We start from the raw sequence: 16295 nt of genomic DNA, 5'->3' as shown, positions 1-16295 counted from the left end.
AGTGTCGCACGATACACCATGACCCACGTACCGTCCAACCATGGAAAATCGAACACTACGAAAACTCGTTCCCTTTTTTTGAGAGTGTATTCGTTCCCTTTTATGAGCACTTTTTGGGGGTGAATTCATTCCCCTTTTATGAGCACTTTTTTTCAATCTCTATTTTAACATAGCAGAAATTACATAAGACTATGTAACATAGCAAAGACTACCAACATAATAAGGGGGTGTACTCGTTCCCTTTCATAATCCCTTTTGTAACATAGCAGAGCTATTTTTTTTCTTTTACGGGGGTAGCTACCCCCAACCCTCCTCCTTGCCCCCGGTCCCAAGCCCAGCAATGGTGGAGTTAAAAGTTAGGCGATTCATTTTGTAGCCTTTTACGACCATTTTTTAAAAACATAGTCAACCCCTATTTTAACATAGCAGAAATCACACAGAGACTACCGCCGCGGTGGCTCAGTGGTAGAGCGTTCACCTCTGGTGCTTGGTGTCCCGGGTTCGATCCCAGCCTCCGCCAAGTGAACTTTGTGGTGGACAAACACTGTGTGCGTGGGTTTTCTCGGGGTACTCCCATTTTCTTCATTCCACCATTTCATTCATTACTCATCATCACCGTCATAACCGTGGGACGTAAAACTCAACGATTTCATTTCATTTTCTTAGGTGGGCCTTATTTGTCGCAAGTACCTTACTTGAAGTCAACAGTATGAGAGTCAATAGTGAATACTGCCGAATCATGTTTTCACAATGTATCAATTCAACAATATCTACCTTTATGAATAAATTATACAGAAAACTCCATAGAAACTATATTATTCAAAACTTATAATTTATGATTTTTTGTGCTATTTTTCAAAATCCATAGTGCTATTTTTCTGTAAGTTAATATTAACATATATTTTATTTAATGTTTTATTGTTTCCTGTTTTATCTGTGTAATTATGGATTATTTTTATTAGCAATTCAGTTCTATTATCTGTTCGGCCATAGCTCTAAACAGTGTTGCCAACAACCTGTCAAGAAAAAAGGCTAGATGGCCTTCAGAAATAAGCATTTTTACCCAAAAAATAGCTAGGTTTTGAACTGCTAACCTATAACCCAGATTGTAGATTTTAAACTCCCCTTTATTGTGTGTAGAAAAGTGAGTTATAGTAAAATTTGAAATGCTGAATTTTATTTACTGAAGACTTACAAGTAACATATATGACTTTAAATTAAAATTAAATTCACCAACAACTCACCTGATTTGTGAAAGTCAACAGCCATAATTATCAGTCGAATGAAATAAGTCATCACCGACGTCGTCGTAGCTAGCCGAAGCGCTAGAATTGGATGCAACATCGTTGGATTGTGAATTGATTGTGTAGGCTGCCATTGTCCCAATTTTCAGTAGTGTTTCTTTCGGCAGGTCATAGTCCTTACAAACACTTCTTATTTCTCAGTAAATCCACACGAATCGTTATGATTACATTGAGTGTTTTCAAGCTCATGTTTTCAGAATTTACAGAAAATAAAATTCACTTTTAATTTCCATTTCTAATTGGTAAAACAAGATAGTGGGATTGTGAAAATTCTTTGAAGTTATGAACTAAAATTTATAATTAGATCTCCCGTTTATTTCCTTTAATAAACTTAAAACAATCTACGTGACTTGAAGAATTGAAGTTATTAAATCTGTATTAGAAAATTCTCATTCTTGCAATGAAATGGAAACTAAAAATAATTAAAAAGTAGCAAACGGAGCCGTTACGGGAGCGTAAAATTCTTTCTACGTTGACAACTGTTGTTGAGTAGCTGTAAATATGTGGACTGGGGAGGGAAAAGAAGAATTAAAAAAGGGGTTTGTTCCGTAATAAAACATCATCTGTCTTAAAAAAATCAATTAATACGAATGTATATAATGATAGAGAGACTTATTTTTTAACTTTAAATTTTATTTTCAAAGAAAAGAGTATTTTGAGAATTTACTTAACGACTAATAAAAAAAAGGCCAAAAATGGCAAAAGAAATTCATAAAATAAGCTATATTTAAGGCTATAAGCATTTCGTAGATTTGTATGGTAAGTGCCTCTCCAAATATGCTAGATTTAGCCAAAAATAGGCCAAATTGGCATCACTGGCTCTAAACCGCGATAAACAAAATCACGTGCAACAAAAGCCCACTGAATTGTCGTTGGCCTACTGACGCTTCTTGTCTTACTCCGCAAAGCAGTTCACCACTTAATTAGTTACTTTTGCTACGAAATAAGTATAGAAAAACCTTAGTAGGGCCGGGAAGTTGAGGAAAAATCCTCCTTTTTTACGAGTGCTCTAAGACGAGGCTTAGCATAATATATATTCATTTTGGATTATTGTAGGCCAGACAAATGGTGGACTTTATTTGTATCTTTTTTTCTGTCTTTTTCAGCGTTTTTTTTTTTTTGGTTTTGTTTATTGGTCTTTTTAAATGTTTTCATAGCTCTTAACGTCTTTTTTGCACTTTATCTTTCGACAATAAATTTACTGGCCAATTAATTCGAATCAACACCACCTCTTAAATATATTTTCTTCAGTAAAGAAAATCCCAATGATAAGACATTCTTTCTTCAACGACTGGACTGACAAGACCAGATCTGCAACAATCACAAGTTAGATAAAGAGGCGTAACAATGTCCTCCAGCAAGAGGGGCTGAGGGTGGGGAAGTTTTATTTAGTTTGTACTTCAGTTTGTGGAAGAAGGACAGAGCCTCGTATTTCTTGAGCATTATGTTCATTAAATATGTAATTCTAACTAAATTGGGTCTTATTTTTACATCCTTTTTTTTCAATTTTTAGGTCCTTTTTTAAGGTCTTTTTATAGGTCCTTTTTAGGCAATTTTTAGTTCTTCTACTTCCGAGCTCTAATTATAGGTGACAAAATATAATACAGAATATCTAATAACACTGCAATCGAATAAGCTTTCGAGGATTGTTTTTCTTGCTGCAAATACTCTGTAAGACAGGATTGTCATAATGCACGTGTAGTGATGCGAGATGGGAAATTTTCCGCGGAAAATTTTCCATTTCGGAAAATTTTCCGCTATATTTTTCCGGAAAATTTTCCGTTTTAAAAATATCAGTGATCAAGTAACAATTCCTCAGCAATCATAAAATTGGTTGAATTCGTGTACAGAAATGTAAAAATGTGAAAGATCGTTTAAAGAATCTGAAAATTTTCATCGCTTACACAATTTTCAGTACTATGTAGGAACAAGTTAAACCATTTTTTATGAATCGAAATATATTCTGTCTTAGGGGAAAGTCGTCTGGTATCGGACAGCGGGTGGTATCGGACAAAAGCAGTTTCCGTTATTTCCTGCTTAAGGCGGCATCTGTCAAGCATACAGTTAGTTGATCGAAATGAACTAGCCAAGCCCACGCCATAGTGGATTTGTCGGATGAACGGTATATCTCGTGCTTCAAATTTTTTGTATTTTTGCGAGTGATCAGGTGAACGGAGATAGATTTGTGTGACTGCAACTTCTCCCAAAGTAAATGTATTGATATATTATTGTTATCACAGCATTTATTAGGGTATATATATTATAATTCAGGCGTATAGTTGCCTTAGTGTTGTTACAAGCGGGTAGATAGCCATTCATAAGTTGCAAGTCTTTCGGCTGGTATCGGACAAAAGGGAATCAGGTGGTATCGGACAAAACACTGGTAAGTAAACTTGACGTTTTTAATGGTTTCTGGTCTTTTCAGGAAGCCATGGGGAAAATACGTGGCAATTGGCATGAAGAAAAATATGAAGTTGGCCATGGACAAAGTTATTTCCAAAGAAGCACATGTGGCCAGTGCTAGATATGATGTTCCTGAGAGTATATTAGGAGATCGTGTCGAAAACCTGTCGGAAGGGAAAGAGGTAACAGCTAAGCCTCGCTGCTTGGATAACAAAGGCACATCTAGTAGAACGTGACCAAGAAGAAATACTACACAATCATATAAAGGCTTTGTATAGTTAACTAACATAATGCCACTAAGAATTCCAGAATTTTAAAAACTAGTTTAGAAACTTGCTGAAAAACTAAACATTATAATCTAAGAAGAGTCTTTTGATGATTGGATACAGCGCAATATATGTAAAGACTTGGTACATGAACAATATGAAAATTTTGAAGACAGACTGTTTTATCGTTGTGATTTATGTCAGAATAAAAAATAACAACTCTTGATGAAACTAAGAATTTTAAGATATATATATTACTCTTATTTTAGGCTGTATTTCAAAGCGTAATAAAACTCTATTTTGTGTGTAAGAACTCCTGTAAGTAAACAGCTAATATTTGCAATTTGTTATGTTATTAAATTACTTCAAAAGACAAATTCTCTATAGTTATATGTTTGTCCGATACCACCCTCCACTTTTGAAGAACGCTAATTTGTGTTCCTTTGATTTTTTACAAAAATATATATTATTAGTTTTTACCTGTCAAATCACCTTTAACACGTTGTGTGTAAGATACCAAGGTATCATTTTGTGCATTAAGTAATTTGATATAGCTATTTTTCAGCCTGACGAACTAAAAAAAGCTAAGGTGTCCGATACCAGACGACCTTCCCCTATATGGAAAAATTGAAGAACGTTTTATAAGTCGGAAAATTTTCATCATTTTGAAGCAAAAAGTAAAACAACTTTTTGTGCATCGGAAAGTTCTATTGCTCTGTAGAAACAAATGAAAGGAATTTTCATAGATCGGGAAATTTTCATCACGATGTAGAAACAAGTGGAAAAAACTTTTCATAAGCCGGAAAATTTTGGATATTATGTATAGTTATGTTAGGTGGAAAATTTTCCACTATATTTAACTGCACATTCAGCTACAAAATTGAATTTCTGTAGAGGAAAGTTAGTGAACAACAAATTATAATTTTCCAATTAGGTTTCGGGAACGGAAAATTTTCTAATATTTCAAGTTGGGAAGTAAATTTTACACAATGTTTCTCTCTCTCTCTCTTCATCTGCGAGCTCCTTCGTTCCTAAGCAGTTAGCATACGCACCTTTGGCATGGAAGACCTGGCTTCGATTCCCAGCGGGAGCTTATGTAGTTCGGATTTCACGTTAATCATATGGTCCCATCTTATGTAGTCTCGCTGCTGAAAGGAACGTTAAACTCAAAATCAACTCAATTCAACTCCTCTCTCTCTTTCTCCCTCTCTCTTTTTCTCTCTTTTTCTCTTTCTCTCTCTCTCTCTTTCTCTCTCTCAATCTCTCTCTCTCTCTGTGTGTATGCAAAGTGCAGAGAACATGAGTTCGTAGAGTACAAATATTCAATTCTATTATTTAAAATTACAGTTTATTAAAAATCATGAATGTTTTTCGATTCACAAAAACATAGTCCACTTATTCCTACATCGTTGTTTAGCCGTAAAATTTATTAGTAATAAATATTATCTTTAAAAGTTTCATGAAGTGAAAATCTAAAAATTCTTCATTTCAAGAATGTTTCAAAAACTTCAATGCGTTCTTCCCTCAGAATCCACCTTTGATCTTACAATATTAGATTTAGTCAGTTTAATACGCATAAGACGGTTTTATCATAGCTTTACTACTTTTATAGATTTACATTCTGCAATATTTATAAATAAGTAGATATAATAGAGAGAGAAAAAAACACTATGTAAATTTTTACTTCCCAACTTGAAATAGAAAATTTGCTGGTTCCCAAAATCTAATTGGAATATTATAATTTGTTGCTGTCTAATTTTCCACTATAGGAATTGTATATCTCAATGTGCAGTTAAATATAGTGGAAAATTTTCCACCTAACATCACTATACATAATATCCAAAACTGTCCGGATTATGAAAAGCGTTTTCACTTGTTTCTACATCGTGATGAAAATTTTCCGATTCATGAAAATGCCTTACATTTGTTTCTACAGAGCAACGATTCACGAAAAGTTGTTTTACTTTTTGCTTCAAAATGATGAAAATTTTCCGACTCAGAAAAAGTTCTTCAATTTTTCCATACAAGACACAAAATATTTCGATTTATGAAACATTGTTTCACTTGTTCCTACATAGTACTGAAAATTGTCTAAGCCATGAAAATTTTCAGATTCTTTAAACGATCATTCACTTTTTAGCATTTCTATATATGAATTCAATCAATTTTATGAATACTGACGAATTGTTACTTGATCACTGATATTTGTTAAGAACGGAAAATTTTCCGGAAAAATATAGAAGAAAATTTTCCACCTCACATCACGGCTAAACAACGATGTAGGAATAAGTGGAGTATGTTTATACGAATCGAAAAATTTTCCGTTTCAAAATTTTCCGGAAACTTTTCATCACTGTACAGGACAGACAATTTTTCGATTCATGAAAAATTGTTCCACTTGTTCCTACATAGTACTGAAAATTGTCTAAGCCATGAAAATTTTCAGATTCTTTAAACGATCTTTCACTTTTTAACATTTCTATATACGAATTCAATCAATTTTATGAATACTGACGAATTGTTACTTAATCACTGATATTTGTTAAGAACGGAAAATTTTCCGGAAAATATACAAGAAAATTTTCCACCTCACATCTCGACTAAACAACGATGTAGGAATAAGTGGAGTATGTTTTTATGAATCGGAAAATTTTCCGGAAAATTTTCATCACTGTACGGGACAGACAATTTTTCAATTCATGAAAAATTGTTTCACTTATTCCTACATAGTACTGAAAATTGTCTGACCCATGAAAATTTTCAGATTCTATAACGACCTTTCACTTTTTAACATTTCTATACATAATTTCAATCAATTTTATGAATGTTCAGGAACTGTTACTTGATCACTGATATTTATTAAGAACGGAAAATTTTCCGGAAAAATATAGAAGAAAATTTTTCATCTCACATCACGGCTAAACAACGATGTAGGAATAAGTGGAGTATGTTTTTATGAATCGGAAAATTTTCCGTTTCAAAATTTTCCGGAAAATTTTCACTGTACAGGACAGACAATTCTTCGATTCATGAAAAATTGTTTCACTTATTCCTACATAGTACTGAAAATTGTCTGACCCATGAAAATTTTCAGATTCTTTAAACAATCTTACAATTTTTAATATTTCTATACATGAATTTAATCAATTTATGAATACTGAGGAATTGTTACTTGATCACTGATACAGTATTTCTTAATAAGGGAAAATTTTCCGGAAAATATAGAAGAAAATTTTCCACCTCACACCACGGCTATACAACGATGTAGGATTAAGTGGAGTATGTTTTTATGAATCGGAAAATTTTCATCACTGTGCACGTGTATAACTTGCTTCTTCCCGTATGAGAATGGGAATGGTGCATCATTACTAGAATGGAGCGAAAAAAATTTCGAGTATCGAATTCTAATAGAGCTCAAAAGTTGCGCATTCGCTTGCTGATCAATGGAAGAGTAACGAAAAGATCACACTTTCGTTCTTCAGTTTGCGCAAACGGCCTAAAGTTTGAAAAATATTATAATTCGAGACCAAACATAATAAGACCAAAATTTACCTTTATGCAAGAAATATACAGATTACTTTTTTCTTCATTTGTATAGCGTCTAAGTACTTTATTTTAGTTGTGTGAGGTCACGTTTGTGAATAATTAGATAATATGAATGATTTTATATATTTTATGTTCGTAATGAATTTGCAACTCTTTGCCCATTTCTCAACTTTTTTTTTAATGAAATGGTCCAGAATTCACCACGAGAAGGCGGCTGCAATTCGAGTTCCACCCACACCCTACCTAACCATCCTACCAATTAGGGTGTGCTAAATTATGTTGATTTAGTCAAGGACGTTGCCTTAAATTCAGATTTTTAAATTAAATTTTGGTATTGTGAGTCTTGAGAGTTGCTACTAAGTTGCTCTAATGTAGCCATCTTTGTTTTCTTGTCCGCGCATTTTTCCTGCATACTCTGTGACAAGTTTGTCACGTCTTTCAACTTCCTGAGTATGGCATGGAAAATTTAAGAAGTCATATTATCTGAAGATTCAAAGTGTGACTTTTTTTCGTTATTTTTCCATTGATTAGCACACGAATACGCAACTTTTGGACCCCATTAGAATTTGATATTCGAAAATTTGATTTTTTTCGCTCCACCCTAAACACTAGCCAATCATAGTTTTGAACAGATTAAGAATACGAATAATTGTGTTTATGTCTGTTTAGAACTAAGCTGGAATAGATAATATACGCATATTATCTCGGCATATCTCATATTTCGTCTACAAAAGGGAATTTAATTATAATATTAACACAAGATAAAATAACAAAATATAAAATATATTAAATAGGCACATACTTATTACCAATATTTAAAATACAAATTCAACAATATAAAATCTATTAGATGAGTTTACCAAGACACAGTAAGCTGCGTCCGGTATATTTCTTATGCTATTTATATTCTAATTACATCTAGACAGTAATATATGTAGGTTGGAAGTATTACCATTCTCGTCCTTGAGTTGATTTTTCTGTGAAAAGTAACTCACAAGAACACTATGTATCGTCCGACGAGTTGAAACGGACTCGTCCAATCTGAATCAAAATTGGCATTATGGCATATCTCTGACCTGATATAGGCCTATGAACTTGTGAAATATTATGGTGCACAGACTGTTGGTTCGTAAATCGTATGTAAAATAAAAATCTAATAAAGAACAATATTTAACAAGTTTCAATCAGTCAATTCATTAATTGTGTTCGAATTGTTCATCCGAATGGTTATCGCACCCTAGTCCATCGAGTCTGGACCTCCCGTAAAACTTCGCAGCTCTCTTAAAATAATACAGGGTGTCCCACTCGAAAGAGGCCTCACAAACCTTTGCTTAAATTACACTTAAAGGCTTTGCATAAAAATCAGGAAATGAAATGAACACGTCATACCTTATTCATGGGAAAATAAAGATGAATCATATAAGGTGCTGGAAGTGACCGCCCTCGACATGTTGCTGCCAGAACTTCTGGTGTCCCTGCCTGGATTTCGCTGATGATATTCTCTCGTAAATCTTCCAAGTTATGAGGTTTGTTCCTGTAGACCTTGCCGTTTAGAGCACCCCAGAGGAAAATGTTAGATAGTGTTAAATCAGGTGACCTTGGGGGACTACATTTCTTTCGAAATTACTCTACCGGGGAAAAATGATTCGACTTCAGCCATGGTAATTCGAGACATGTGGCATGTGGTGCCATTATGTTAGTACCAGCCGAGGGTAAATTCTTCATCGTCAAACTGGTTCACAAATTCTCGAAACATTTTATGTAAACTGCACTTTCCACAGTAGACTCGGAAAATAATTGATCCGATGATGCGTTGCTGTGATATTGAACAGAACACGCCAATCTTTTGTACATGCAGGGGTTGCTCGGCCAGTGCATGTAGATTTTCATTATACCACAAACGTGTATTCTGATAGTTTACATAGCTAGAGAGGCGGAACCACGCTTCATCACTGAACCATGTGTACTGCAATATTCCTGGCCTCTGGCAATAAATTGCTGAAACCAACGGCAAAATGTAATGCGTTTGTCTTTGTCATTGACATTCAGTTCCTGAACAACTGTAAATCTGTATGGATACCTGTCGGCTTTCTTCGCAGCTCTATGACATGTGCTCCGTGACATTTCACATTCCTGAGATAAACGTCGAACAGACTTTGCAGAAGAGGCCAACAATCGTTGTTTTACGTCAGTCACTTTTTGTCCCGATAATGGTGGCCGTCCCCCACTGTGAAGATCCAACACCGTTCCACTGCTCTCCATCTTGTTCACTAACTTTTGTATGCAGAATTTAGGCGGTATATGCTGGTTACCAAACCGTTCAACAAACATTCGCTGACATGTCTTAATGGAACCAGTAATCCAATATTGTTTCACAAGAAACACTCGGTCTTCGACAGACTAGTGATACATTGTCATTAAACAATGAATACTGAGCTCCAGTCATAACAACGCGCGGAAACACACTGTTGCGTCAAATGATATTGCAGAGTGCAGTGTTACCACGTCTAACGTCACAAGTTATACGATTTCAGCGGAATTACTACACATGTTTGTGGGGCAATTTCAGCGGGCAATATATATAGTTGTTTTATATGCACTTGGGATACACAACGTCGATCCACACGTTACGGACCTCTCCAATCTTTCTACGTGCCAGGTGCACACCCCGATCCACACGACCCTGCCTACTGGCACATCCAGAATTCCAAGTGGTCTTCAATTCCATTCATTGTGTGGGCTTAGACGGTTAGTTAGTGGTTGAAATTTAGCGACCCTTTTCAGCACCGTAGCAATATGAGACGGGAATTTATAGTTTAAGGTGGAATCCGAACCATCACAATGCGTTCAAATTTCAAAGCTCTCTACCAGGAATCATACGCGAGATTCCATGAAGCAAAGACGCAGCGCTACCAACTAGATCAACTACAGATGAGAGTTTTCTGGCTGCTGCGTTTCTAGCTTCTCTTGGGATTCGTTTAATCAGCCAAGTGCTTGATTTTAATTTAGTGAGCTCTTGAACAAAATCATCCGTATTGGTTGTAGGTATTTCCTGTGTGGCATGTTTTCGTGTTTTATGTATGCTCAAACCCTTTTTTTATTGGAAATTCCTTGCCACATTCCGAACATGTTTGAGCATCGATTTTAATTGACAAAGATATGTTTTGCAAAAAATCACGGTATTATTTTCCATATGAAACAACAAAGGTACAGATATTTCGTTGAAAGAATGTTGATTGTTAGAAAGTTTTGAAAAATTTAACGTTAGCACACTAACCGAATTCTACATTTTCGATTATGACACTTCAACCGATTATCCAAATTAAAAACAGCTTTCACAAAAATGATCTCGAAGACTTCAAAGATACTTCGCATCACATTCCACACATTCAAAAAACCTGCTTCCTCACGTTTTGTAAAATTTCTTGCACAGAGACAAATTTATTATTAGTCTCCACATTATTTACATATTTAATTTTCATCTAGACCCTATTAGATTCTTAAATTTGTAGCTACGTATTGGAATTAGTTTACATTTTAATGCATTTTGCATAATAATATTATATTTGTTTATATTGAAACTGCAATCCAAATCATGATTTCTTATCATTTCGTTGTAGTCATATATTCTAAACAGTGATGAGTTTTTATAACGGTTTGTCTTCGGTATTTTATTCACGAAAAAAGTTCCGTGTTCTTAAGTTACATTGACCTGCATTAAAGTGAATCTTTTTTTTTTTTAAGATGTCACTACTTTCAATGCTTCCATTCATAAATTTATATAAAAAAAATTGATCAAGTATTTTGCTCCTTTTATAAACGGGATAAACTGAAATTCCTGTACTATTTCATTATAAGAAATTCACATTCTATACGATGACATATTATATTTCTTAGAAGAAAGGAAATTTAGAACTTTTCTATGAATATTTTCTATTTGTCTCTGATAAGAAGTATAATTTGATGACCATATTATTGACCCGTACTCCAGTTTAGTTCTTAGTTCTGACAAGATTATAATACAATAATTTAATACTCTCCAAATTTGTAAAATTTCTTGTGTTTCTAATAACGAAACCTAATTTTTTTTATAAGCCTCTGTTATAATATTTCATACGGGTTCCACATCTGTAGTACTTGTTCCATCATCAGTGAACATGCTATATGGTAATTGCAACTTCTCCATCTTAGGCTATGTTTCATAGTAATGCGATAGTACAAAACTGTAGCTTCATAATATCTTCTCCACCTCAACTTCACATGCTTCGTACACTTTTCCATTGTCTTGCTACTTTCAAAATCTATTAACAGACCTTCAGAAGTTGGTAAATCCTGCATATCTACTAATTCATAGTCTCTAGTAAGCGTTCTAAGGTAACCTGTATTTTCATGTGATTCAAGAGTATTAATTTCATTTGCATCTTCTGAGTCTTCAGGTTCGGAGCTCTCAATATAAATACTATCAAATGTTGATAAAAGTCGACTGCATATGTATTTTTTTCAGGAATAAGTGTTATCGAAAACAGCGAATCTCAGTAGTAAAAGAAGCCATTTGCTTACAACCGAAGAAACTTTTACTGATTTTTATCAGACTAAGTATCAGTCTAAATTGTGATTTTGAGTACACGTTGACTCATTCCAATTTCTCTGTGGTTGTTGTTTTAAATCACAATACAAGAGTAAAATGGACATGAAATATACTTAATTAGTAATTTCTAAATGTTTGCTGTTATCATTTTTTAGGAACTCATGAAGTAAGGAGGAAGAGAAAAGAACAGTATGCATGGGAGCAATTTTTGTTCTTCTACCCGCCCTAATTCTAATTCGATATGTTATTTGACCATCATAGTTATCATGCTGATTTAAAATATTTTGTAAAACCTATCCATCCAATTACTCTATTTCTGTAATATTGTAAGGAATCAAGCAAACAGAATGGTCAAGATTGTTGCCTCCGTTACGAAATAATCATTCTCTTCTACCATATATCAATATTAACTAACTCTACGAATTAGGACACATCGGCTTAAGCATAGGAAGTAACTCTCATTTTTAATGTAGCTATCGTTGAATTAATTGTATTTAGTTTTTTGTATTTTAAATGCAAATTAGTAATTACAACAGGAACTAATTTTTTTTATATATTAGGTTGACAAGTTCTTGAGAATATGAATCTATACAAGCAGCCGAAACAACTACAACAAATTATATACCAAGAAATTGCAAAGCAGATACTGCGAAACTACTGTGAACAAAAGGAAAAAAATGCATTGAAGAAAATTCAAAATGGTGTATCATCTTCATCGTCCTCGTTCTCATTCAAGGAACTTCCTATGCCCATTCCATCAAATCTTCTGCTCCAAATGCAACAACTGCAAAAATCTTGCAAAAAATCTGATGATCTTGCTCTTACGCAATACATATTCGAGACTCTGATGACGTACGATACACAGCAGCTTGTAATAAATTTTCCGCCACGAAGCAAATTAGCAGAATTCACTCGTATTCTATCCATCATATCCGTGGAAGGAAAGAACCTAAAAGAATTACATTTTGTTCAAGGCGACTTGGCACCTGGTGATGTTGGGTATTTCACGCAGAATGACAAACCGCTATTGAAAATTTTATTTAATTCAGCAAGAAATTTGGTAAATCTTGAAATCCAGTCCAAATGCACAGACGATATCTTACAGCTTATTGGACGATATTGTCATCAATTGCGTACTCTGAGGATTCCTGCAGGCCTTATTTCTGATATGGGCATTCATCTTTTAACTCAATCAGTCTTGATTGATCAACGGAACCAGATAGACTTACCAATTAACAACGACTGGGAAAGTATAAAATGGCGACTACCAGGGATATATCCTCCGATGTCCAAACTACTTCGTCCAGAATACAATGTGTTGCCAGAAGGGTCTGGTGATCAGGAATCAATCAGACTTGTAAGATATAAAACTCCAGTGTGTCTTACCCTTGGGGAACTAGATCTAACTGGAACTAATGTATCATACAAAGGATTATTGGCATTGTTGGAACTTATTCCTAATCTGGAATTCATACGTGGTCGATTGAATGTTGAATTCTTTGAAAAGATCTTTCGGGTTTCGCAAAGCAATCCTCATTTTACTCTGAATGCCACGAATATACGACAACTTCGTCTTGATGACAGAATATTTACTCCAATGGCACTTCATATGATTCAGAGAATCTGCCCCAAAGTTTCCAAACTAATGTGCTGCTTTCCGAGTGAAGTGCCTTTAACTATTTTGAAAGATCTTAAAGACATTGTGGAACTGGAATTTGGAAAATTCTTCACACCACGAGAGGATGAGAATGGAAATGACGTTTGTCCAGAAGAACAGGAATTCATAGATTTCATGCAAGATAAAGGACCACAATTGAAATATTTGATATTCAACTGCCAAGGCCTCAAGCGATTAAATTTACAAACCATCTTTGAAAACAGTTCCAACTTGGAATACCTATCATTAGCCTTCAATAAAGCCATCGTATGGGACGGATTACTAAGACATATGTGTCTTTGGCATCTCACAAAAGTAATTTTGTACGCATGCGTGACTGCGTGCGCAGCGATCAATCTTTTCAAAGTAGGACCAAATTTAATCTTTGTTGTGTTGGGTTGTGTGTGGGATAAAGATAATTTGAACTTAACGGCGCTGAGTCAACTCATCGCTGAGCATCAGCATCTGCAAATCCTGATCTTGGGAAAATACCAAGTCTGGCCTCCAAAAGAATGTATGCCTGCAATCTTTCGATGCAGTAACAGCCATCAGTCACATGTACATTGATTTCTTCTTTTTTATCCCACGTAACTGACTTATTTTTTTTTCTGGAACGAGTGGACGAAAGGAATATCAAATTTCATAATATATTTTTCTTATCAAAATTTCAGCGTCGATCCTTTAAAGTTCATTTTAAGAAGATCGTGTTAATCTTATCCTTTTTGTATTTCGATGTTCGAAGTGATTATTACGATTTATGACCCAACTTAATGTATGTCCCTTATATTTTTTTCCCTAAACTTTATATTAATATAAATTATTGGGTGAAAAATGTTAATATCAAATTTGATATTGCACTATTCTTGTATACTTCTGAATTAAAGTAAACGTTTTTTCATGAGATTTTGCGTATTGATAATCATTTATAGTAGTTGCGGGAGGAAATTCTTAACCTGATGTACTGTACAGTTTTTACATTCTCGGAATGCAAGTTTCTTGCAATTTACATTTTATTTGAATCTTTTCAATTTCTCTATGTTCGCAATGTGTTCCAGTCCCCGCTTCTATGTTAACAATTTTTTTTAAAGGTCCCGCCATTTACATCTTATAAACCAACTAACATGAAGGGAAGATTGTGAAATAATTTTTCTTAAAACAAAAGAAAGAAAAGTAAAGGAACTTAGGAGCCCTTGCTATCGAAACGGAGCAGAATTATACCGAAGCAAATACGGAAATAAGCCGGTTTAGTCCATATTCACGGATTTTCTGCTTCAGAACCTATGGATATTTAATTAAAAATAGTGTAGTTTCAGGACCTATTTGGAATGTTGTCCACTTCGAGAACTTATACCTAAACAGAGGAAAAATTTCGGTTAGATATAACCTTTACATATAAAAGAAGTCCTGAGTGACTAATTAATAAACGCACCAAACTGCTTAAATTAGAAACTTGAAATTTTGACAGTGCATAGGATTTTTCACGTAAGAAAGAATTTTTATGAAATTTTTTTACTAGAAAGCGGAGGGGGGGGGGAGAGAAATAAGGATGGCAATTATTATGATAAAATGTCTATGAAGGATACAGAAATGGAATATGGAATCTGGGCTCCCCATTTAACATAATATACACGTATTACTTTTTAAATATTTTTCCCTAGGAGGAAAGAAAAAAGGCAAGATAAGAAAGGGTGGGGTTCCAATTGCAGAAACAGGATAGCTGTATCTCGAAATTTTTTAAGGATAGAGACATGAAATTTGGTATTTAGACATTTCGATTATAATTAACTTAAAACATGTTTCAGCGAGCCACGTGATATGCAGTGGTCTATGTGCGTCCAGTTTCAGTTTATTAGTAGCTTGCATCTTCCCTATTTTGTTGCTCTTGTAATCTATCCCACTGAAATGTTTTACAAAAATCGCCAAGCAAACTATTTTCTTGTTTTTAGTGAACGTGAACAATGGTTTACCTGTCCAAAAATGACAAATATATAAATGGAAGATACATAAGTTGCAAATTCTCAAACAGGTGGATCGTCGAAAAACACGTATTATGCTCGCAAAAACTTCTTTAAGATTGTCAGTTCCGACACTGAACACGATCAAAAAATTAAAGACACAAACGGTGGATGAAAGTGTACCAAACTGTAAGAGAATTAACCAACGAAAAATACAGGTAACTTCGCACCATTTACATTTTACTACAATTTACACTTTTTCTGTTAAGTCCCTTGAAATGTGCAAAAGTGGGATGTCATACTATAGACTATTAACAAAGAAAGTTGATATTTCCATGAGTTAGAAAGTGCATCAGAAACATGATTTCCGTACTCCGTTACGAACTTTCAGATATGACAAAAAAAAAAAAAAAAAAAAAGTCAAAATCAGCAATCTCAGATAAGGAACTCAGAAACCGAAACACTTTAGTGAAAAGTCGTAGATTAGAACCATTTGTAACAAAATACAAAGAAAATTTGGGACGCAAAATTGAGTGAGCGAAACTTGCTTAGTAGTAGTAGTGTAGTAAAATATAT

The 16295-nt window shown here is 34.3% G+C and overlaps 1 protein-coding gene across 1 annotated transcript; it reads left to right on the top strand.

Annotated features, from left to right (window-relative positions):
* Nucleotides 1-794: 794 nt before the first annotated feature.
* Nucleotides 795-14667, top strand: LOC145688918 (uncharacterized). The gene is made up of 2 exons (XM_081763086.1): nt 795-880; nt 12668-14667. Exon 2 carries the CDS (start codon nt 12688-12690, stop codon nt 14329-14331), a length of 1644 nt encoding a protein of 547 aa, XP_081619212.1. The 5' UTR covers nt 795-880; nt 12668-12687; the 3' UTR covers nt 14332-14667.
* Nucleotides 14668-16295: the final 1628 nt, after the last annotated feature.

Source organism: Thermobia domestica, chromosome 7, assembly GCF_964235325.1.
Source record: "Thermobia domestica chromosome 7, izTheDome1.hap1.1, whole genome shotgun sequence".
Lineage (NCBI taxonomy): Eukaryota > Metazoa > Arthropoda > Insecta > Zygentoma > Lepismatidae > Thermobia > Thermobia domestica.
Note: the sequence above shows the minus strand (reverse complement) of the source record. Positions and strands in the feature narration are given on the sequence as shown.

Coding starts and splice junctions, on each gene's coding strand:
- LOC145688918 (XM_081763086.1), top strand. CDS start 12,688: ATGAATCTATACAAGCAGCCGAAACAACTACAACAAATTATATACCAA.